Source organism: Lithobates pipiens, unplaced genomic scaffold (genome assembly GCF_037356315.1).
Source record: "Lithobates pipiens isolate NorthernLeopardFrog02 unplaced genomic scaffold, aLitPip1_a1.2 Scaffold_13, whole genome shotgun sequence".
NCBI classification, from domain to species: domain Eukaryota; kingdom Metazoa; phylum Chordata; class Amphibia; order Anura; family Ranidae; genus Lithobates; species Lithobates pipiens.
The window spans coordinates 404,384,716-404,409,402 of record NW_027507718.1 but is presented as its reverse complement, the minus strand read 5'-3'; the positions used below and the strand labels follow the sequence as shown (position 1 = coordinate 404,409,402).

The following is a 24,687-nucleotide window of genomic DNA, read 5'->3' as shown; positions in this document are numbered from 1 at the left end:
TTTTATCTAGTGTATGGGCACCATAGGTTAAATAAAAAAAAGGCATCTCATGCAATAAGCTTTTCATCCCTGACTAAGGATGAGCTCCAGCGTGTTCACACACTCCACGTGCAGAGCCCACCAGGAAGTCAGCACGGCACTGCGCTAATCACAGGCAGTGAGACAATGGGTGTTATTTACTAAAGGATAATCCACTTGGCACTGCAAGTGCACTTGGAAGTAAAGTCACTGTAGATCCGAGGGAGACATGCAAGGAAAATCAAAAACAGCATTTTGGCTTGCACATGATTTGAGGATAAAATCAGCAGAGCTTCCCCTCATTTCAGATCTATCCCTTAGATTTAGAGCGACTGCACTTCCAAGTGTACTTTCAAGTGCACTTGCAGTGCAAAGTGGAGTTGCCTTTTGTAAATAACCCCCAATGTCCCGATGTGCGGCTGCAGAGATCGGGAAATGTCTCCCTGCCTGTGATTAGCGCAGCGCTGTCCCGACTTCCTGGCGGGCTCTGCACGTGGAGTGTGCGAACACGACGGAACTCTTCCCTATCCCTGACGAACGGCCGGTCCCTGATGCCAGAGAGGTTGGGCTGCTTTATAACATGTCTTTTTGGTAAATAACGGAGTCTGTTTGAGGTTGTTAAAATGCTAAATATATTTCTTATATTTAGGTCATATCTCTGAAATTCCAGAAGGAAACCCCATGGATCATAATACTCCCTACATAAAGCAGGAGCTTAATTCCATTGGTAAGATGTTACATTTGTTGTCCATGCCTGAAATTATGAGATTTTAAAAATAATATTCTTTTTTTTTGTTAAGTGGCCTACATAAGCCCTTCTCGTAACTGCTGGTTTCCTGCAAGCACTTCTATCTGTATTATGTATTGTACTGCAGTTTACTTTAGAAACAGTTATTAGAATTGATAACAATATCTTTTGCTGTTACATAAGGGAGCATCAAAGGAAAACTGATAAGTGTATTTTCAGTAAGTAGATAGAGATTTTTATTGTAATATTTAGCTGTGACGTCCATATTTCACTTGCTTGTACTTGCATTTGATTGCTGTGTTTCTATAGACTTTGCTTTACTAGCCTATACCATGCCAGTATGGAAACTTTAAAGCGTACCTAAACCTAAAAAAACAAAATGTAATATATTGCAGCTTATCAGTCCCTATAGGTGGTGGCTGCTTTAGTTTATATTCCATTTTTTTTTCCTCTTTATTTTCAGCTGGTAATCCTGTAATAACACTCTTCCTGTCTCTTTGGAACTACTCTCATTTCACCACTGTATCAATGTAGGTAGGCAGGACTGCCACAAAGGCTGGACTTCAATCATGTCTGCATTTGTTCATCTTCATTACATTGCAGTTCATGAGATTAGTAGAGAGAATAAAGGACAGGACATGCTGATAACATCACTGTATGCACAAGTTTTGTTTAGAACCACAATGACCCCTTCGGAAGACTGCCCCCTCTGAAGTTCACCCAATAGGGCTTAAGCCAAGTATACATGGGCCAATGTTGGGCGGCATCGACCAGTTAAATAAAAAACTGCTGACATTCGGCCCGTGTGTACTACAGTCAGACTGTCGAAGGGGCATGGCTGAAAAAGGTCTGCCAACCATCTCCCGATCAGTTCTCTCAGCCAATCACTGAGAGCACTGAACGGAGTGTTCTGGAGGAGGGTCCGCCCCCTGTCAGAAGACAATAGCATATACCCCCCCTGAAATCAATGGGCAGCGCCGCTGCTGCTTTGCCTGCGCTTTCAACCCTTTTTTCGGCCACTAGCTGAGGTTAAAAACGATCCACTACCGGCCAAAAATTACTGCTAAAACGGCGCCCGGGTGCTGCGTGTGAGAAAGTGCCCTTACTACAGTGGCTCCTGAGCTGTCTGTTTTTTTTGTTTTTGTTTTTTTGTTCAGCTCTGCTGGTTTGAACTGAAAAAACTACCAGTGTGTACTAGGCTTTAGTCCAGTGATGGCGCACCTTGGCATCCCAGATGTTTTTAAACTATATTTCTTATGATGCTCAGCTACACTGCAGAGTGCAAGAGCATTATGGGAACTGTAGTTCCAAAACATCTGGGGTGGCAAGGTTCGCCATCACTGCTTTATGCCCTGTACACACGGCCGGACTTTGACAGAAAATGTGCGATCGGATCTTGTTGTCAGAAAATCTGATCGTGTGTGGGCTACATCGGACTTTTTCCGTCTGAATTTCCGACACACAAGGTTTGAGAGCTGGATCTAAAATTTTCCAACAACAAAATCTGATTGTTTAAATTCCGATCAACTGTAGACAATTCCGACGGACAAAGTGCCACGCATGCTCAGAATAAATTACGAGACGAAAGCTATTGGCTACTGCCCTCTTTATAGTCCCATCGTACGTGTTCTACGTCACCGCGGTCAGAAAGATCGGATTTTCTGACAACTTTGTTCGACCGTGTGTATGCAAGACAAGTTTGGGCCAAAATCCGTCGGAAAAAATCAGACGGATTTTGTCGTCACAATGCCCGACTGTGTGTACAGGGCAATAGTCTATAGGCCCATACACACGATCGGACTTTTTGACAACAAACATGCAAATTAGCTGTTTTGGAGCAACATCCGACCGTGTGTACGCTCCATCGGACAAACTTTTTTGGTTTTCATTGGACTTTTGTTGGCTGTGCGAACGGACAAACTTTTTGACAACATAAGTCCGATGGAGCAAAGTCTGATCGTGTGTACACAAAACCATCGGACTTTTGTACAAAGTACAAACACGCATGCTCAGAACCAATGCAAAAGATCAGACAACAATACAGAAGTTGACCAAAGGTGGCACTGGAGTAATTGAACGTCCTCTTATGAAGTGTCATCAGTACGTTGAAACGTCACTACGTATGTGTTTGTTGCCTAAAAAGTCGAATGGTTTGTATGCAATACAAACTTACAGCCAACGCCCTTTGTACAAAAGTCCACGGGAAAGTTTGTACAAAGTCCGATTGTGTGTATGAGGCTTTAGACTGTCATTTTGGTTGTTCACTGGAATAAAACTTGTGCATACAGGACATCATGGGTGTGCAGCGGTCCTTTATTCAGTTATTCTCTCAGTATGTCAATGACGGCTTTGTTCTATGCCCGGCACCTGGCGTTCAGATGACCGCAAGAGATCTAGGAGATCGAGCTTGGAGGAGGAAGCTCTTATTTTGTTCAAACATGATTAAATTAGTAGGTTACAATAGAAACAGAAGCTGGTTTGTGCCGTCAGTTCAGCTCACAGAAAGTGGCAAGGACATTTCTGGCAAGATCGACTGGTATTTTATGTGCTTGCTATAAATGTTTTTGGTCTGATAAAAAACAAGCAAACAAATGCAGCCGCCACATCTTAGGACTGGTATGGTGTAGTATATTAAATATTTTGTTTTTTTCTGGATTTAGATATGCTTTTAAGGCAACAGATATGAAAGTAACCTCCTCCAGAAGGATTATGGATTTCTGAGTAAGGGTATATTTTACATTACAGACCGGTAAGTAAATGCCCTATAAACTAGATGTTTAAGGCAAACATGATCAGAACATTGACCTGTGGATAGTACCATTTTGGCCTGATGAGCTTAACCACTTCAGCCCTGGTCCATTTTGCTGGCCAAAGACCAGACCACTTTTTGTGATTCGGCACTGCGTCGCTTTAACTGACAATTGCGTGGTCATGTGACGTGGCTCCCAAACAAAATTGACGTCCTTTTTTTCCCACAAATAGAGATTTCTTTTGGTGGTATTTGATCACCCCTGCGTTTTTTATTTTTTGCGCTATAAATAAAAATAAAGAGACAATTTTGAAAAAAAACGCATTATTTTTTACTTTTTGTTATAATAAATATCCCCCAAAAATATATATAAAAAAAAAATTTTCCCTCAGTTTAGGCCGATACGTATTCTTATACATATTTTTGGTAAAAAAAAATTGCAATAAGCGATTATTGATTGGTTTGCGCAAAAGTTATAGCGTTTACAAAATAGGGGATAGTGACTGCGACATTATGGTTGACACATCGGACATTTTTGACACATTTTTGGGACCATTGTCATTTATACAGCAATCACTGCTATACAAATGCAGTGATTCTTGTGTAAATGACACTGGCAGTGAAGGGGTTAACCAGTGGGTGGCAGTGTAGGGGTTAAGTGTTCCTAGGGGTGTGTTACTAACTGTTGGGGGCTGGGCTTTCTTTTAGTGAACACTGATCTCTGCTCCAATCACATGGAGCAGAGATCAGCGACACTTGTTGCTAGGCAGAACGGGGAGATGCTGTTTACAACGGCATCTCCCAGTTCAGCCGCCCCGTGAGACGATCGCGGGTATGCCCGCAGCGATCGAGTCCGTGGGACCCGCGACCGGACTCACGGGGGTCCCGACCAGCCGACGGCGCGCTCGCGATGGCAGAGCGGCAAATTTAAAGGGACGTACAGGTACGCCCATTTGCCTGCCCGTGCCATTCTGCCGACGTACATCGGCGTGCGCTGGTCGGGAAGTGGTTAAGGCCCATTTCACATTTGTGCGACTTTCCCTGCGACTTTAGACAAGTCGTACCCCATGGTTCCCAATGATAACCATTCATATCTGTGCGACTTCAAAGTAGTCCCTGTACTAAAATAGTAAATTATACGCTGCCCATTAGAATATTACACAATAAATGCATGCTGAAAATTAAAACAAAAACATCTAGTGTTAATGTAACGTATGTGACATAAATGTGATATGACAAAAATAAAACAATAAATATATCAATTAAAACATTAATAATAATGTGCATCCAAGTGCTTTGTAAGCCCTTGTACACACGGTCGGACATTCCGATGGACAATGTCCGATAGGACCGTGTTGTCGGATAATCCAACAGTGTGTGGGCTCCATCGGCCTGTTTCCATCGGAATATCCGACGGATCAAGTTTTCCAGCTGGGCTATAAAGTTTTCCGACAACATGATCCGATCGGACTTTGTCTGATCATGTGTAGAGAATTCCGACGGACCAAGTGCCACGCATGCTCAGATCAAATTCCTAGACTAAAGCTATTGGCTACTAGCCTGAACGTAGTCCCGTCCTAACGAAATAACGTCATCACGTTACGTACGATCGGATTTTCTGACAACTTTGTCCGACTGTGTGTATGCAACAGTTTCGGACAAAATCCCTGGGACAAAATCCGTTGGACAAAATCCGACGGATTTGGTTGTCGGAATGTCCGACCGTGTGTACAAGGGCTAGTGTCTGGGGGTATATGGGGAACAACACTAGTCCCACTTTAAATAGCAAAAAGTGCTATTGTGCAAAAATAAGTCTTTTTATAACCAATGCTGTGACAGTCCTGTTGAAAAAAAGTGCATATGCATGGTATCTGGTAATAGCACTGCTGACATGCTTATAAATCCATGCATCTAGAAATGATTGACAGGTGTTGCAGATCATGCATTGTTGCTCTTATTCCAGTGACCCTAGGTATTAAATGCTCACCTTGGAGCGTGTGACTTAGCAATTATGCTCAGTCAATACATGCTTGTGAACCACCCCTGGGTTCAATAATGGTGATAGGATCCTGGGCTTCCCACGCATTATCTCGGGAATAATGGGAAATAAAAAGCCTCGATAGTGTGATATCGCTTTAAACGTTTTATTAAACAAATAAGAACAATCCCCCAATGGGGATGGCATGCCATACACAGAGTGGGGCACTGACGCACCTGGTACATGTGAGTACCCCATTGTTCTTATTTGTTTAATAAAAGTTTAAAGCGATATCACACTATCAAGGCTTTTTATTTCCCACTGGAATAAGAGCACCAATGTATGATCTGCAACACCTGTCAATCATCTTTAGACGCATGGATTTATAAGCATGTCAGCAGTGCTATTACTGGATACCAGGCATATGCATTTTTTTTCAACAGGACTGTCACAGTATTGTTTTATAAAAAGACAATAGCACTTTTTGCTATTTAGACCCCTTTCACACCACACCGCTGATAGCGTCGGCGGTAAAACGCCGCTATTTTTAGCGGCGTTTTACCGCCGGATTTGCGGCGCATTTCGGCCGCTAGCGGGGCACTTTTACCCCCCCCGCTAGCGGCCGCGAAAGGGTTAAAACCGCCGGCAATACGCCGTAATAGCGGCGTTTTGCCGGCGGCATTACAGCGCTGCCCCATTGATTTCAATGGGGAGCAGCAGTGGAGGAGCGGTAAACACACCTCTCCTTCACCGCTCCAAAGAAGCTGCTGGCAGGTCTTTTATCTGAGGTCCTGCCAGCGCACCGCTGTAGTGTGAAAGCCCTTGGGGCTTTCACACTGCACACAATGGTGCAGCTTCTTTAGGGCGGATTGCAGGCGCTATTTCTAACGTTATAGCGCCTGCAAAACGCCCTGGTGTGAAAGGGGTCTTAAAGTAGGACTAGTGTTGTTCCCCATATACCACCGGACAATTATATCTGTGCTACAAAGCACTTGGATGCACATGAGCACTTTATTATTAATGTTTTAATTGACATATTTATTGTTTTATTTTTGCCATGTCACATTAACACTGCATGTGCTTGTTTTAATTTTCAGCATGCATTTATTGTGTAATATTCTAAAGCGCAGCGTATAATTTACTATTTTTGTCTAAGTGCATGAGCTTATGAGACGTGTGCAACGCTTGCAGCTGGTTAGTGATATCTATTAGGCTTTGCGTTGATTGAGGCTCGAAGGAATTGTATTACTTTTCTAGTCCCTGTACTACTTTGATGCGAGTTGAGGTCCAAAAAACCTCAAATTTACACAGGCATTCTCTGAAATCACAGTAGTGTGAAATGGGCCTTAACCAGTCCTTTGGATATATACCGTATGCAGATTAGTCAGGCAACTAGAATTTTCTAAAGCAAAAAAAAAGGATTAATATGGTGCAAGGAATAGGTATAATGCACGCGAGACACGCGATAGTGCAAAGCAGACTGTTCATGGAAAATGGCGCGCTTACAAAAAAAAAAAAAGAGTCTCAGAATGAGAATAAGTCCATGCATGCAACATATACCATTACGGAAGTCACGCAGGTTGGATGAGTAAAACACTCTAGTAGCAGCACCTTCTGAGACAGGAACAATCTTTGAGAACACAAGAAGGAACACAAGGGGGCGCCAACTCAGTGCAGTGTCTTTAGATGTTTAATAATAATAAAAAAAAATGGTTTGTAGAAACCCCCCCTGCCCACAATGTGACATCACATCTGCGCTCCAGGGTGGTTCTTCTGATTTCCGCGATTGGTGGATTTGGCTTCCCAACTAGTGACAGTGTTCTGCTGGTGGCCTCTCATGGCTCCTCAGGGTGGATTGTCTCCCTGCACTTGGCTATATACATGCTGTTTTTACCTTGTTTCCTGTAAGTGCTTATTTAGCTTTTTAGTATTATAAAACATCTAATGATACTGCACTGAGTTGCCATCCCCTTGTGTTCCTTCCTGAAGCTGTCAATAAAGAACCCCTCCAGATATTTTTAATGTCAGCTACCTATCACTAGAGGGAGCATTTCTAAATCGGTATATGCAAATAACCACATCTAAAGAGTCTCTTTGCAGCCAAAATCAGTGTTTTCTCTAATGTACATGGATTGGGGGTTAGGGAGGTGTGTAAACGGTTCAGTTAAGAAACCGGTCTGCCTGCTTCTGGTTTTTGAAATTTACTACTGAGATTCAGGACAGTGACCTTTTATAATGTAGAGAAAGAATACATTTCCCAACACATGTAACATTATACAAGGCTCAGCACTTTCCTTACGTAACATCTCTCCTTCCAGAACAAAGTAGATCTTTTAAAGTATAACTACAGGCAAAACTTTTTTTTTTTTAGTTTTGGATAAAGTGGTGATGGATAAAGCCCCATACACACTATCAGATTGTCTGCTGATTTTTTCCTTCAGGTTTACCAAAACCATGTAGTGAGAGGGCCTGCCTGATTGCATACAAATTGAAACCCCTAAGGTTTGACCTCATATTATATGGTTTTGGTAAATCTGATGGAAAAAATCAGCAGACAATCTGATAGTGTGTATGGGGCTTTAGACCACCTGTCAGTTTTTATTGCTGTCTATGTCCCAGTTAAGGAGATTTGCCCCCTCTCTATTCGTCCTGATTAGCATTATCAATAAAAGTAAAATTTAAAAAGAACTACAGTCTGCTCACATAATGAAGTAACCGATAAATAATAATAACTATTATTATTATCAGCTGTGTATTAATTTGTCTAGTCCCTATAGATTAGTTAGTCTATTAACACTCTGAGTGCATGCTACTGTTAATATCACAATACTACAAAGTTAGCTATGAAACCAAACACACGGTCTAAGATCAATCAAATCTCATTTATTTCCCAAGGAAATAAAAAAGCTTATATAAGGTGTTATTAGAAATTATAAGAGTACATAGCATACAATCAGAATACAATACAAGCAGTATACTTAGCACGTCCTCTGGCTGTCCTCATGATGGAGAAAGAGGAAGCTCTATTTCAAACATTCCCTTTTGACAAATACACCTCACCCATACTGCATCCCATTGCCCACCCCCCTTTACTTGTAGACTAATCAGTGTCTTTGGGGCGTCTCCTCCCCCAGGCTAAATATCTCTGATCGTCCTGCCATAATTGGCCTCTGGGGGGCAGTGTTTGCCCATGAATTGCAACTGCTCCGACTGGAGTCACATCTTGGGATTCGCTCTCCGGTGCTCCTCCCGCCCGTTAGGCTCATCTTTGATCCTCACAGACAGATTGGAGTCAGCATTGTCATGCAGAGTAGCTCTCATAGATAGATGGGCGCCTCTAATCTGAAGTCACAATAGAGGTTTAACTGGTTGCATTCCAACCGGGGGATGGCGTCCTGTTCTCCTCCAGGATATTGCACCATTGGGACTGGTAATCCATGAGTTTATACTGAATCCAACATATCCCGCTTTGCGCCTAAAAGGCGCATACCACCCTTCTTCAGACACGGCTCCTATCAAACAGTCCATAACTGTCTTAACGCATGTCGCTCCCCAACATGTGTCTCCGAACCAGTACCTATGGCACAGTCCTTAGCTGTGTAACGTGTGGTGGTTTTCAACATGTGCTCCAGAGACAGCTCCCATGGAACAGTCCATAATGGTCTTACCGCGTTGTGCTTCCCAACACATGCCGCTTTGCTACTGAATGACACACCACCATCCTTCTTCAGCGACAGCTTCCCTGTCACCCTTCTGTATCTTTGGTATCTTCAGGACAGGATGCAGTACAGGCAAGGGATGTCCATTCACTCCCCATTCACCAGCATACATTCAGAGCAACATGTCACCCAGCTTTCAGACACAGAGTCACGAGGAGGGCCTTTCGCCCCATGTTATTAACCTAAAATACACCTTCATCACACTACGCCATGACATAAATCAACCCATTACCATAATATACATATATACATAGGACCCCTCAAATTGCGTATCCCACTCCCTACCTCCTATACGTCTTTGCCGTAAATATGGGTCGGGATTAGGCAGGCTTGTTCACGATGGCCTTCCCTACCGCAATTTTGGCACGTCAGTGTTATTCCAGGGCTCTGAGCTGGCAGCAAAGCCTCTACCGCATATGCAGAGACCTTACCGTCAATTCGTCCCTCCACTTGCATAGATAGATGCGAGACCTTCCTATATAAATATTGAGTTTAACCACGCATATTAATCTACAATGACAAAACCCACACAATTCCACCCCTGTGCCTGGATTTCAGAGACCATGCCCAGGGTATACCATGCACCTCTACCTATGGCTAGGTTCAAGGAACCCTCTAGTTCCATGACTAAACCTACACCGGTATTCTTTAGGACAAAGAAAGAAACCAGTCTATGTCCCAAATAATACCCGGGTGCTTCCTTCCCAGCAATGATCTCTCCATCCAGAACACAGAGTGAAATGACTTCCTAATGTTTTTCGTTCCTTCCCATGTATTGACCTGGCATACAAAGGACATCATGGTCATGCTTCCGATCGAGGGAAATATCAACTTGCCTCCAGCTTCCATCTTCTCTGATCACATGTGGGTAATTTAGCCTCAAATGCAATAAGATAGAATCCCCAGTCAGTAAGCCCATTGATGCCACCAAATATACAGACCGAGTCTGCACTTCTGTATATGGGAACATACAGCATAACACCTTTCACAATCCAAATTAGTGCAGCCCATGCAGGCATTCGACCACTACTTTGGATTAGTGTAAGCGACGTGTTTTGGCAAAATCTTACTGAGTGGTGATGCTAACTCATCCGGCCACTGCCCCTCATACAGAGATGGTACAATCAGCTTGATGTTGGTTGATATTTCCGCCTGCCACAGCGTGCACGCCAGAGCCAATGACAGATTCCTGTCCTGTACCATCACACTCTCTACCAACCTCTCAACATGGTTGACAAAACCCGGAGCCACTTTAACCTGGGTGTTTCTGTGACACTGTGACATTTGCTGAATGTTATCAAGGATGCCTCCAACCTCTCTGAGTAGCAAAGCCCCGCTTATTCGCATTATAAGTGCTGAATACATCCCTCCTCTTTCGGGTTACTCCTCAGAAATAAGCATCCTGCATGGACCTCATTCTATGTTCGCACATCTCTGGGAGTAAGTCACTGGTACAACCACCGTGAGATGTTGCAGCGCCATGTGGTGAAGGCATACTGTACCCTGGTAGCCAGCGTCTGTTCCCTTATTTAACAGAGCATGCTCCTGTGTGTATTCACTGGCATTATCTGTGCAGGGTTTCGACCTCTCAGGTTAGACATCAACCAGGCATATCTCCCCCATGTCCAGTAACCGAAAGCTTCTCTATAGGATCTCTTGGATTGAGACACCGCCCCTACGAGGAAGTTTTCAACCCATTGTCACCTGACATCCTTTAGTCTGGCCAACAGATACCTTATTAAGCATAAGTGCCAACCTGCCTCCTGGGTACCTGCACCATATTAACTCCGTTACATCAATACATGTCATACATTAAAACCTTTCTTCTTTCAATTCCTCCTTCCAACAAAAAAAACACATATTTTACATTTCCATGTTCTGAGGGATTGGATGTGTCATATTCCTTCCCCAACCTCCAACCCATTGCACATGTATTAATAACATGTTTGCATTCATCAGGAGAGACTTCATTAAAAATATTTCACAAGTTCTGTTGATGGGCACAGTCTTTCAGATTCAGCATTAGCACCAAATTGTCCATAAGAAAAAAACAAGTATTAATCTGAATCTTTCAGTTTTTCTTTTTTTCTTCTCTCCTGATGTTTATCAGAACAAATTTGCGGCGTGGTGTGGCACAGACAAACTGCCAACCAGATGCTCATCTGTCATCCATGTTCCAGAAACCTCTTCAATCTCACTCCACCAGGATTCTGGAAGTGAAAAACAAGAGCAGCATCAAATTCTTATTCATAACATCCGCTTGCTTACCATGTTTACTTATAGTTCCCTCCTTGGAACCCAGGAACTTCATATTCCTGGCTTCTGCAACTCTGACCAAACTATCCAAACAATCCTGACCTCTTTAGGCTGAACCCACTGTAAAATGGATCCCCATGGCATGATCAAAAATGTTTAAAAACTAACGTCAATGTTGTTTCTCAAAAAATTCTAATTTTACAAGCTAAAAAGACAATGCATCTATCTGTATCTTTACGATGTATGCACTACCCTCTTTCAGGTGGACAAAGCCTAAACCTTTTGGAACTCTTTTCCACCTGAATGAAAAATAAAAACAAAGAAAAAACACCAAACTCCAGCGACTTAGAATGGTTTCCAGCTGCTAACTGAGGGCATCGTCAATTACCCTCCTTTCAAGTGGACTAAACATACAAATTTTTCCACCTGAACAAAATAAAAAAAATAGATGACTAAACAAATACCAAAGAAAAAATTAAAAATTAAAAATCTGGCCATTATATCACACAAACAACATGACACGACAACCACCATAAAACAATGACAAACACTTAACTTTTAATTAATGACATCAATGGACTTTTCTCCTAAGAGGAGTGCTCGTTTTGATCTGAAAGATAGTTCATGGGAAAAACAAAAAAACAAAAACAAACAAAGCATACAGTGTTGCGAAGGTATTCGGCCCCCTTGAACTTTTCAACCTTTTGCCACATTTCAGGCTTCAAACATAAAGATATAAATTTTTTATTTTTTGTGAAGAATCACCAACAAGTGGGACACAATTGTGAAGTGGAACGAAATCTATTGGATTTTTGAAACTTTTTTAACTAATAAAAAAATGAAAAGTGGGGCGTGCAAAATTATTCGGCCCCCTTGCGTTAATACTTTGTAGAGCCACCTTTTGCTGCGATTACAGCTGCAAGTCGCTTGGGGTATGTCTCTATCAGTTTTGCACATCGAGAGACTGAAATTCTTGCCCATTCTTCCTTGCAAAACAGCTCGAGCTCAGTGAAGTTGGATGGAGAGCGTTTGTGAACAGCAGTTTTCAGCTCTTTCCACAGATTCTCGATTGGATTCAGGTCTGGACTTTGACTTGGCCATTCTAACACCTGGATACGTTTATTTGTGAACCATTCCTTTGTAGATTTTGCTGTATGTTTGGGATCATTGCCTTGTTGGAAGATAAATCTCCGTCCCAGTTTCAGGTCTTTTGCAGACTCCAACAGGTTTTCATCCAGAATGGTCCTGTATTTGGCTGCATCCATCTTCCCCTCAATTTTAACTATCTTCCCTGTCCCTGCTAAAGAAAAGCAGGCCCAAACCATGATGCTGCCACCACCATGTTTGACAGTGGGGATGGTGTGTTGAGGGTGATGAGCTGTGTTGCTTTTACGCCAAACATATCGTTTTGCATTGTGGGCAAAAAGTTTTATTTTGGTTTCATCTGACCAGAGCACCTTCTTCCACATGTTTGGTGTGTCTCCCAGGTGGCTTGTGGCAAACTTTAGACAAGACTTTTTATGAATATCTTTGAGAAATGGCTTTCTTCTTGCCACTCTTCCATAAAGGCCAGATTTGTGCAGTGTACGACTGATTGTTGTCCTATGGACAGACTCTCCCACCTCAGCTGTAGTTCTCTGCAGTTCATCCAGAGTGATCATGGGCCTCTTGGCTGCATCTCTGATCAGTCTTCTCCTTGTCTGAGCTGAAAGTTTAGAGGGACGGCCAGGTCTTGGTAGATTTGCAGTGGTCTGATACTCCTTCCATTTCAAAATGATCGCATGCACAGTGCTCCTTGGGATGTTTAAAGCTTGCGAAATCTTTTTGTATCCAAATCCGGCTTTAAACTTCTCCACAACAGTATTATGGACCTGCCTGGTGTGTCACCGCTGTCCCCTGTAGTCCGGCGCATCCATCTTCTCTGTGGGTCTCGCTGCTCCGCCGCTGTCATTTGGCGAAGCCGCAATGACGCCACTCCCACGCATGCGCACGGGAGCCGCCACTCACGGCATATCGCCGTTGACCACGCCGTTGATATCGCCTGCGCACTGATGTCTATGGCACATGTGCCGTAGACAGCGGTGCCTGTCTTTCGGCAAAAATCTCCTAAACCGTGTAGGTTTAGGTGATATTTCTTAGACCTACAGGTAAGCCTTAATCTAGGCTTACCTGTAGGTCAAAGTTGGTTGTAAGGGTTTACAACCACTTTAAGTCAGGACAGTTGAATACTTTAGTATACAATGCAAGATACTCACTGCAGAACAAAATTGGGTCATCTCCTCTCCTAAATTTCATTCGTTGTAAATCACTCATACCATTATCACGACTATCCACAGTACGCTGCAATTCTTTCCTCCGCACCTCTGCATCTGCTAAGTTATCATTAACTTGTGTCGATAAGTGGCCTACCAATTCCAACACATAATTTGTAATAAAAACATCTTTGACATTCTGAAGCTTCCCTCCAACCACTTTGCATATTACAGTATTTTATATATACTGTGATTCTGTACTTACCAAAAATACCACAGAGATCTCCCTCCATTGAGTCTGGCTGCAATCATTTTAACTGTGGGCAGCTGAAACTGCTGCCTGTGCACTTCCTGGATTTACACAGACACACATCTCCAGCTCTGCAGCTCTCATTGGCCCTCTTATGTCTCAACCCCCCCCCCCCCCCTCCCTTCCTGGTAAACTGTCACAAGAGTGAGAGAGAGAGCTGTGTATGATGTCATAAGCCTAGGCTTTTTACCAGACAAGAAACAGGAAGTGGGCTTTATAAGGTATTAACGGGCAGAAAAAAAATGTTTTACTATCCAAAGTTAAAACAACAAGGGCAGAAGATTTAATAGATGGAAAGATGAAAAAAATGACTGAAGTTCCGCTTTCAAAAGAAAATCACAAATTTTGGGTTGTCCCCAGAAATGTAATAGAGGGGAAATTTTCCAATGAAGACACTAGTTCTGGTGACTTGGGGGTCCCCAAGGAATTCGCTATATTTGCAGGAATTTTTGCTTACTTCCTGTTTGGCTATGGGACAGGAAGTTAATGGGAAATCTGCACAATGGGACAAATATGGCAAAAATAAACCTTACAGGGGTTATAACCCTCTCTCCCTTACTCTATCCAAAATGATAAAAAAATGTTTTGCCTATAGTTCTACTTTAAAGAGGGATTTCACTGGAAAAAATGTATTAAAAGCCAGCAGCTATAAATACTACAGCTGCTGACTTTTAATAAATGGACACTCACCTGTCCCAGGGTCCAGTGATGTTGGCAGCCGAGGTCGATCGATCGCTCGGCTGCTGCCGCTGCCATTTTAGTTGAGGGAATCAGGAAGTGAAGCGCCGCGGCTTCACTTCCCGGTTCCCTGTTGCGCATGCGTGAGTCGTGCAGCGCAATGGAAATGGTCCGCGCTGTCCCTGGGACCCGTGTGTGTCCCAGCAGACAGCGTGCCGGGACAGGAAGAGGCATAAATTCCTGTGGGAGTCTATTCCCGGAAGTAGGTGCAAATACCTGTCTTAGACAGGTATCTGCACCCCCCTCCCCCCTGAAAGGTGCCAAATGTGACACTGGAAGGGGGGAGGGTTCCGATGAGCAGAAGTTCCACTTTAGGGTGGAACCCCGCTTTAAGGTAAACACCTTTTGGAACCACTTTAAATGTAAACCTAAAATCTTGAGCACTCTGTACTTGACAATCACTGTAATTTCTGACTTTATACAGGTATTACCAAGCATGAATATAATGTTATTAATACAACACCTGTTTATTTTTAGGCCAATGTCATGAAAAAGAGGCGCATACTTTGCCTACTAGAGGAAATGCTGTAGAGACCCACATTAAAGAAGAATCCGCATCTGTAGGTGAGAACTTGCCATATCCTTTTATAAGGGTCATTGATCAGTTATGTGGGATTTTTTTTTTTTTTTATAACCACGACCTAATTATGCATTTACACCCAAGACTTCTCACAGGGAGAGCCTTACTATAACACATACAGGCTGTTCTATAAATGGACCTCCGGAATTAGAGAATACAAACCCTGCAGCTTGTCTTATGCTTTCTCTCTGTCATCCTTGGTTTTCTTTTAAAACCGTCATAATGCTTGTAGTACAGCTGTTTTATCTGCCAAAGGATTTGTAATTCTGCTCAGCCAGTTCTGAGATTTACACAGCCATGCAAAAGACCACTGGGGGGTATTGATGAGATCGCTTTGGGAAAATTACATTTTGAATACTTCCCCCAGCCTGTGATTGGTTGATGAAGGGACAGCAGCAGACTACGCTGTCTCCTTTTATAAGCTTTTTCCTTGTCAGCACAGATGTCCTACTGTTCAATGAATTAGAGGAGGCTGATATGGTGGATTCAGATGCTTTTTCAGGTACTTACACCAGCTGTGTTTAAATATACAATTATTTTTTCAAATAAATACCTAACTTTATTATATATATCTGGACTCCAGCTTTCCCATTTCATTTCACTTTGTTTCTACGATATTTTCGTGTAATTTTGCCATAAACCATATTATCAAAAAGTGTCCCTTGATGTTTGTATGTAAAAGGTTGCACTGCACAAATAGATTCCGACTATACAATTCTACACATTTTCATAGATAATGTAGAGGTGCGCGATCACACCATGCATATTACACTGGACTTAGATCATATACCAGGCATATTTAAATGGCGGACCGCATCACTATCCAGTCCGGACCGATGCGGTCACATCACTTAAGGAGCCGTTTTCTCCTTCCAGCCTCGCCTCATAGAGCAGAGAGAGGAAGGACTCACAGCTCTGGAGGGGGGCGAGGTGGGAACATGAGCTGCCGGGGTTAATCTTTCTTATCAACAAGCTGGTGATTGGTTGCTTGGACCGCCCTGCGTCCTAGTAACCAATCACCTGGTGGATAACTTGAAAAATTAACTCCAGCAGCTCCCACCCTTCTTCCAATGTTGTGCCGCCTGCTGTCCAGAAATGTGGGGAAGTCTCTGCAACCTCTTAACTATTTGCTGTCTGTGTCCAGGCATGCAGTGTTGGAAGTAGTCCAGCTTGTTGTTAGCTTTTAGTGGAATGGAACGTAGATTACCTGGAGAGGAGTGCTTCGTGTTTATTATATGGTGAGATGTATGCATTTTGGGATACTACCAGAGAAGACAGAGAACATGGCTCTGTGTGTGGGCAGAGGATGTGGGTGAGGGGGTGATGTGAAGGGGGCGGGTAGAGAAAATGGCTGTTTTGTGAAGCGGGGTAGAGGACATGGCTGGTGGCGGGTGGGGTAAGGGGGTAGAGGATATGGCTGTGGGGGTAGAAGGACATGGCTGTGGGGGGCCGGGGGTGTGTTAAGGGGGTAAAGGACATGGCTGTAGTTGTGATGTGAGGAGGTAGAGGACATGACTGTGGGGGGGGGGTGAACGGGGGTAGAGGACATGGCTGTGGGGGGATGTGAGAGGCGATAGAGGACATGAACAAGAGGGGAGGGGGGTTGTAAAGGGGGAAACTGGACATAGCTGGGGGGAGGAGGGTGTAAAGGGGGGTATAGGGCATGGTTGTGGGGGGATGTGAGGGCAGGTAGAGGACATGGCTGTGGAGGGGCATTTGAAAGGGGGTAGAGAACATGGATGTAAGAAATCTATTATGATATGGGGGGGGGATTTTAAGGATCATGCGATTCGGACCTTTGCTGGAACCTCCATAGATTGTGATCCAATATCCCTGTCATATACCACTTGTAACAGTCTTATTTTTCTGTGGTTAGATTGTATGTACATACAGCCTTGCCGCACCCAGCATGAAACAAACAGTGCAGTCCGATGTTATATATATATATATATATATATATATATATTGTGGCAGCAGGCAGGTAAAGTCACCTGATTGTAACCAGGATGGGAAATATGTGTGCCCTAGATTCAGGCTTTATGCAGACTTGTACAACTAGAGGGGAAGAGTTAATGAGCCCAGCTGAAGTAAATGGGCTCATTAAGACCTCTACAAAAAACCCCAGCATGCTTAGGGAGATGCTCCATCCTGGAACCAGTTTTGTGTTGTATAGACTGGGGAGTGTGACACTTGTTCTGTGCGGTGAGTTAACGCCTGTGTGGCAAACCTCTACAACAGAGACAGGGACTGGTGCAGCACAAGGCTGCACTCAGTTGTTAGACAGGGAATCTAAGTGTGTAGTTAGAGGTCGAGCTGACCAGGATTTATTTTCATGTTTTATTTTTGTTTGGCTGTTATATGTATCACTGCATGTAGCATAAATAAACCGCTTCTTTTGTTTTTTTGCACCTACAACGCTGTCTGCTGTGCCTGATTTTGTGTTGTGAACCCATCCAGGGGGTCACACACACCCGCTGCCGAGCTAACCCCTCACAGTTGGTGGAGAATTTTGGCAGTTTTTTTTTTTAAGGCCAGCATGGAGGAGATACTGAGACAGCTGGCTCTAGCAAATGCAAATCAGCAGCAAACAAATGCGGGTTTACAAAGGAGCCTTGCAGCTCAACAACAGAGCCTTGCAGCCCAGCAGCAGACAAATGCAACTTTGCAGCAGAGTCTGGAAGCTCAGCAGAAGGCTCACCAGCAGAGTCTGGAAGCTCAGCAGAAAGCTCACCTGCAGAGTTTGGAAGCTCAGCAACAAGCCCAGCAGCAGACAAATGCAACTTTGCAGCAGAGTCTGGAAGCTCAGCAACAAGCCCAGCAGCAATCTGAAGCCCGCTTCATAGACCTGTTGCAGAAGCAGGAGCAGAGTTTTCAACAGCAAATAGAGACATTGATACAGCAACGTCCGCAGACCAATGAAGCAAGTGGTTACAATAATACCGCATCCTTTGGTGTGAGCCGTTTACTGACAAAAATGACTGGAGAGGATGATCCGGAGGTGTTTTTGACCACATTTGAAAGGACTGCTGAAAGGGAAAAGTGGCCTAAGGAGCAATGGGCTGGACTGGTGGCCCCTCTGTTAACTGGGGAATCGCAGAAAGCTTATTATGACCTAGAGCCTGACCAAGCAAAAGATTATGTGGTACTAGAAACAGAAATATTGGCACGGCTGGGTGTCACCCTGGCCGTCCGGGCTCAGCGTGTGCATAATTGGACTTTTCAGGTTGGAAAACCCCCCAGATCTCAAATGTATGATCTCATTCACCTGAGCAGGAAGTGGCTGCAGCCAGAGACTTTGACCGCACCAAACATTGTGGAACGTGTTGTTATGGATCGTTTCCTGAGAGCTCTTCCTACTGCCATCCAAAAATGGGTAAGCCATGGAGACCCAGAAAATGCAGATAAACTTGTGGATCTGGTTGAGAGGTACTTGGCTACAGAGAACTTGACCACCTCTTCCAGGGACTCACGGACCTTCCATCCTAAGACCAGATCATCCCCAGTGGCGGGTAAGATGACTCCAAGGGGTGAGGGTGGAGAGAGTGAGAGGATGGGAGTTCTACCTAAGGTCTGGCGGGAGCAGCCCAGGAAGCCCATGCTGCAAGAGGCAGCGAAAAAGATTATTTGCTACCGCTGCCGGCAAGAGGGACATATTGCAGCCAATTGCCCAGTTGTGGATGAGCCTATGCAATGTGACTTTATAAGGGAGAGACGTCAGTCGCTGTTTGCGACAGTTGCATGCACTGCCATTCGGGGACCTGAGAAACATTTATGTAAAATGTGCATTAATGGTAGAAATGTTGATGTGTTGCTGGATTCAGGTAGCCTGGTAACATTGATAAAAGCTGAATTAGTTACTACAGAGGTCTCTGGGAAGAACAAGGTGGCTGTTATTTGTGTGCATGGGCACACCCGAGAGTATCCTGTAACTTCAGTGTTTTTTGAGACCCCCAAAGGTAACCTCTCTCATCAGGTGGGGTTAGTGTCTCACTTACCACATGATGCTATTGTGGGAAGGGATTTTCCAAAATTCTGGGAACTCTGGGATTGTCCTGAGCCCCCCACTGGTGCCCCTATAAACCAGGAAGATGACCAGAATTCCTCTGGGAGTGGTGAGGACTCTCCTGAATTTCCCTTGTCGGTATTGGCGGGGGAAACTCGAGAAACTGGGGAGGAGCCAACATCCTCAGATGAAAACATGCCGTCTGTGGAGTTTTCGGATCTTGAGGTTCACAGGGAAAATTTTGCCACAGAACAGTTAAAAGACCCCACCCTAATAAAGGCACGGGAAAATGTGGTGAAAATAGATGGCGAGTTAGTGAACCCAGATAAGACTTGCACTTATCCTTACTTCACTATGGAAAGGGACCTGCTGTATCGAGTGGCTCAAAGGGCAGAAGAAACCATTGAGCAACTTGTAGTGCCCAAACCTTACAGGAAGTTGGTGTTAGAATTGGCCCATGGGCACATTCTGGGAGGTCATCTGGGGGCCGAGAAAACCAGAGAGAGGGTACTGCAGAGATTCTATTGGCCTGGGGTCATGAAGGAAACAGAAAATTATTGTTCCTCCTGCCCTGTGTGTCAGAAGTCGGCACCTATGCCACATTTCCGTAACCCGCTGGTACCTCTTCCTATCATTGAGGTCCCCTTTGAGAGGATCGCAATGGATTTGGTAGGTCCGATAATGAAGTCTGCTAGGGGGCATCAGTACATTTTGGTTATATTGGACTATGCCACCCGTTATCCGGAAGCAATTCCTCTTCGAAATACCTCGGCCAAAACCATAGCCAAAGAGCTATCTCTTGTTTTTAGCAGCGTGGGTATTTGTAAGGAACTGCTTACGGACCAAGGTACACCCTTTAAGTCCAGGGTTATGAAAGAACTATGCAAGTTGTACAAAGTGACACAATTGCGTACATCTGTGTATCACCCCCAAACAGATGGGTTGGTTGAAAGATTCAACAAAACCCTAAAACAAATGTTAAAGAAGGTGGTGGATAGAGATGGAAAGAATTGGGACTGTCTAATACCCTATCTGATGTTTGACATTAGGGAGGTACCCCAATCCTCTACGGGTTTCTCACCCTTCTAGTTGCTCTATGGGAGACACCCAAGAGGGCTGCTGGATATCGCCAAGGAAACTTGGGAAAATGAGAGGTCTCCTCACAGAAGCGTGATTGAGCATGTCGCCCTGATGCAAGATAGAATTGCACAGGTAATGCCTATCGTAAAGGAACATTTGACCCAAGCGCAGTTAGCACAGCAGAGAGTGTACAACCGTGGGGCCAAGACCCGTACTTTTTCCCCGGGGGATAGGGTCTTGGTGCTAGTCCCTACGGTTGAAAGCAAATTTCTGGCCAAATGGCAAGGTCCATACGAAGTAATTGAAAAAATTAGTGAGGTGAACTACAGGGTTAGACAGCCAGGAAGGCGAAAGCCGGAGCAGATCTATCACGTCAATCTGCTGAAAGCCTGGAGGGATAGAGAATCCTTAGTCGCAGAGACTTTGTCACAAGCACAGCCTGATTGCTTAGTTCCTGAGGTTGGAATAGCAGACACCTTATCGAAAGCCCAACAACAGGAGGTTAAAGAGTTTGTACTTCGCAACAAAGAGATTTTCTCTGAGCTGCCGGGACAAACATCTGGCGTAGAGCATGACATTATCACCCCGCCAGGAGAAAGGGTAAAACTAAAACCTTATAGAATACCAGAGGCCCGACGGGAGGCAATACGTGGGGGAGGTTCAAAGGATGCTGGAATTGGGTGTGATAGAGGAGTCCCAGAGTGACTGGTCCAGTCCTATCGTACTAGTGCCCAAACCTGATGGGAGCTGGCGGTTTTGTAACGATTTTCGACAATTGAATAAAGTTACAAAATTTGACACCTACCCCATGCCGCGTATAGATGAGTTGATTGACCGGTTGGGAACAGCCCGATATATGACAACTCTTGATCTCACCAAAGGGTATTGGCAAATTCCCCTGGCCGAGTCGGCCAAGGAGAAAACTGCGTTTGTAACCCCAGATGGGGCATTCCAATATAAGAGAATGCCGTTTGGGTTACAGAATGCACCAGCAACATTCCAGCGGAAAATAGACACCCGCTGCCGAGCTAACCCCTCACAATATATATATATATATATATATATATATATATATATATATATATATATATATATGGAAGATATTTGTACTGTACTGTATGTGGACAAATTGATTCAGCCTGAGTGTGTGACTGTGAGCTTGGTTATGCACAGGCCTGAGGTCTGCTGTATATGCATAGAGAGCAACTGCTTTATATGCACTTTTATTTTTCTCTGAATCTTTCCTCCACTATGTCCAAATCTAAATGAAACAGGGGAAGCCATGGGAACAAGCCCCTATTCTGCTTTTGTATTTGTAAAATGCCCATTGATCTTCCAGTCCCTGGGTCTGTACATGAATGAAAATTTAATTTTCATGGTGATGCAGTAACAAATCCCTGATATACTACAGTCATGTGGTGTAAGCATGAGACTTTGGTCATATTTCATTGTTACGCTTCTTTAGTGTAATTGGATTCACATGCAGTTGATGTTAAAGACTGATACAAATGGGTTATACGGTTGTTATTATTATTATGTTCTGGCAGCAAGCTTAGAATTCATTTATAGGCTTCGAGGTTGGGATGGTCACTATAGCAGATTACATGGTATAGTGAGGTAGGCCTAAAGAAAACAAAAATAAAACATTTGTGTTCCTTTTAGCCCACCTCCTCTTAATGTGGTTATTTCGTTTTATCAGTCCATAAATCTACTTCATGGAAACCATAGTTGACATACATTGCCCTGATGACTTTCAATTTTATGCAGTTTGGAATATATAGCTTTATAATTTTGGGCTATATTGGTTCCTTATGCCGCGTACACACGATCAAACTATCCGGCGGAAAAGACAATCCGCCCGTGTGTGGGCTCCGGTGGACTTTTTTTACCCAAAAGTTTGGCGGACTTAGAAAGTAGTTTTGACTCCAAAACTGTCCGCCGGACTCCCAGTCCGGCGGACAATACAGCCACGTGTGTGCTAGTCCGCCGTACTTTTGAAATGAACGGACTTTCCCGCACAGAAAAGTCTTTGAACCCGACTCCACGACTCCCCCTCTAACTGGCTGGGGAATACAGAGGTCCGGGGGCGGGGGCGGGAGCTCCACTGACGCTCCCACTCCAATCACTGGCTCTCACTACAGCCGCTCTGTTCCGAGCATACAGGCTGCACGGGGCAGGGTCAGAGTGTCAGTGGAGCTCCTGGCCCCGCCCCCTCTCAACTGGCTAGCACGGGAATACAACCTCCCGTGTCCTCTGTGAACTCTGCAAAACCTTCATTGGGGCCCCAATTCACGGGTAGCAGTGCGGGCCCCCCTACAAGCATTGGGCCCAGGGCAGGTGCCCCGTTTGCCCTGCGCTAAAGACGGCCCTGCAAATAATGGCTCTTATTTCAAAGGCCTCTCATTCCCTAATAAACGCCTTTGTAAAAGATGTAACTCACATAGTTCCTCCTGTACAATCTCTGTTGACTTTGTGGGATCTCAACTAGTTCACCAGGCTCTTCAGAAAATGCCTTTTTAACCTTTTAGAGGTATTCCCTTGTCTACTCTACCTCATAAGCTTTCCTCATTGGCATTATCACTGCTAGGCAAGTGTCCAAGTTAGATTCCGTCTTGGACTGTAAATTCCCCTTTCTTATCCTTCACAAGGATAACGTTGTCTTGAGGCCCAGAGTTTCCTTTCTTCCTAAAGTGGTCTCTAATTTACACCTTAACCAGTCCAGGGCATTGTTTTGCCATCTCTCTGTCCTGCTCTGGGTCATCCCAAGGAGATATTTATTTAGATATTTGGTTAGAGCTGTTTGTGTCTACCTCTCAGCTATTACTTTCTTCAGATATACTGCCTCTCTTTGTCAATCCAGAAGGTCACTGTAAAAGACAGCCTGTTTCACGTTTCACCATTTTTTGGTGGCTGAGGCAGGTCATTGTACAAGCCTACTGACTTAAAGCATTTGTTACCCCAACATTTCATATTCCTGATATGTGCCTCCTACACCATGTACTTGTTTGAGAAAGTATCCTGTTCTCGTTGTATTGCTTCCTTTATGTGAATCCTTGGTGTTCCTGCTAGTGCCCCTGCTTTCCTATGAAAAACTGACCACACTAAGCAGGAGAACACACTGTGGTTGGTTCTCTAGCTATGCTGGAAATTCAGTGTACTCTCCTTCAATGATCAGACTTTTCCTGACGTGCCCCCGCTGCACAGTCATTTACTGGGAAGGTCGATGTGCTGCTGTGTCTCCTCCCTGAGCTTAGTATGCAACTGAGAACAGAAAGAATGTGATCACTTATAAAAAATGGGAAAAAGGCACTTATAATATTTTTTTTTATATCTAAACAAAAGAAATTGCCTTCATTTCTATTTTAAACTAAATGGGTTGTTTTACAAGGTGATCGTTTCCAATCACTTTAGGAATAAGGTTCTACTCTTTCCAATCAAGGCACACTCTACGGCCGCGTACACACGGGCGGACTGTTCGCCCAACTTTGTCCGCTGAACAGTGTTTGGGCGGACAGTCCGCTCGTGTGTGGGCTTTCAGCGGACAGTTTCAGCGGACAGTTGGACGGACAAGGTTTTTCGGAATTTCCGAAAAACTGTCCGCTGAAACCTTGTTTCAGCGAACAGCCCGCTCGTGTGTAGGCTTGTTCGTCAAACAAAGTTGCGCGCATGCTCAGAAAGGATTTTCACGCCGAAAGCTATAATGCAGTGTATAGGACGTCGTATTTTTCGTCCCGTCGTACGTGCCGTTCACGTCATCGCGCACGGTTTCAGCAAACTGTTCGTCCGTCGTGTGTGGCCATGTCCGTCCATGCTAAGTTTGAGCGGACTGTTTGCCGAAACTGTTGGACGGACAAAGTTGGGCGAACAGTCCGCGCGTGTGTACGCGGCCTACAAGATCTGTGTTTCCTGGGCTTTCCAGCATGAAGCTACATGAACAGAATGCAAACAGAACACTAAAAAACACTGGGTCAGTGTTAGTTCCTGTTAGTCAGGAACTGACCTAAGTTTATTTTCGTTAGTGGCGAGCAGATCTTGATATCGTTAGTACATTTTTCTTTACAGGATAAACCTCCTTGTACTGTTCCTGGGTGCCCACTTGTGCATGATATATTGTATATAATAATAAATGTATAATTTTTTTTTTGCCCTAACAAAAATATATAACATTCATCTTCTTGTATCTTGCCATAAATCTGGTCATGCAGGAAAAGTGTCCCTCTTTGTGTTTCTTCCCCTTTTTTTGGATACCCAAGGTA

General features: G+C 44.2%; 1 protein-coding gene across 4 annotated transcripts in view; it reads left to right on the top strand.

Moving 5' to 3' along the window:
* The window catches only part of PAICS (phosphoribosylaminoimidazole carboxylase and phosphoribosylaminoimidazolesuccinocarboxamide synthase), a 174,268-nt gene that overhangs the window by 17,995 nt on the left and 131,586 nt on the right, over window positions 1-24,687 (top strand). For 3 of the 4 annotated variants that reach the window (XM_077477438.1, XM_077477436.1, XM_077477437.1), the window contains exons 3-4: window positions 668-745; window positions 15,246-15,332. In XM_077477438.1, coding sequence (XP_077333564.1) covers window positions 668-745; window positions 15,246-15,332 — 165 coding nt within the window. Of the gene's footprint in view, window positions 1-667; window positions 746-3,342; window positions 3,383-15,245; window positions 15,333-24,687 lie in introns of those variants that run through there. The other variant, XM_077477439.1, reaches the window with a different exon arrangement.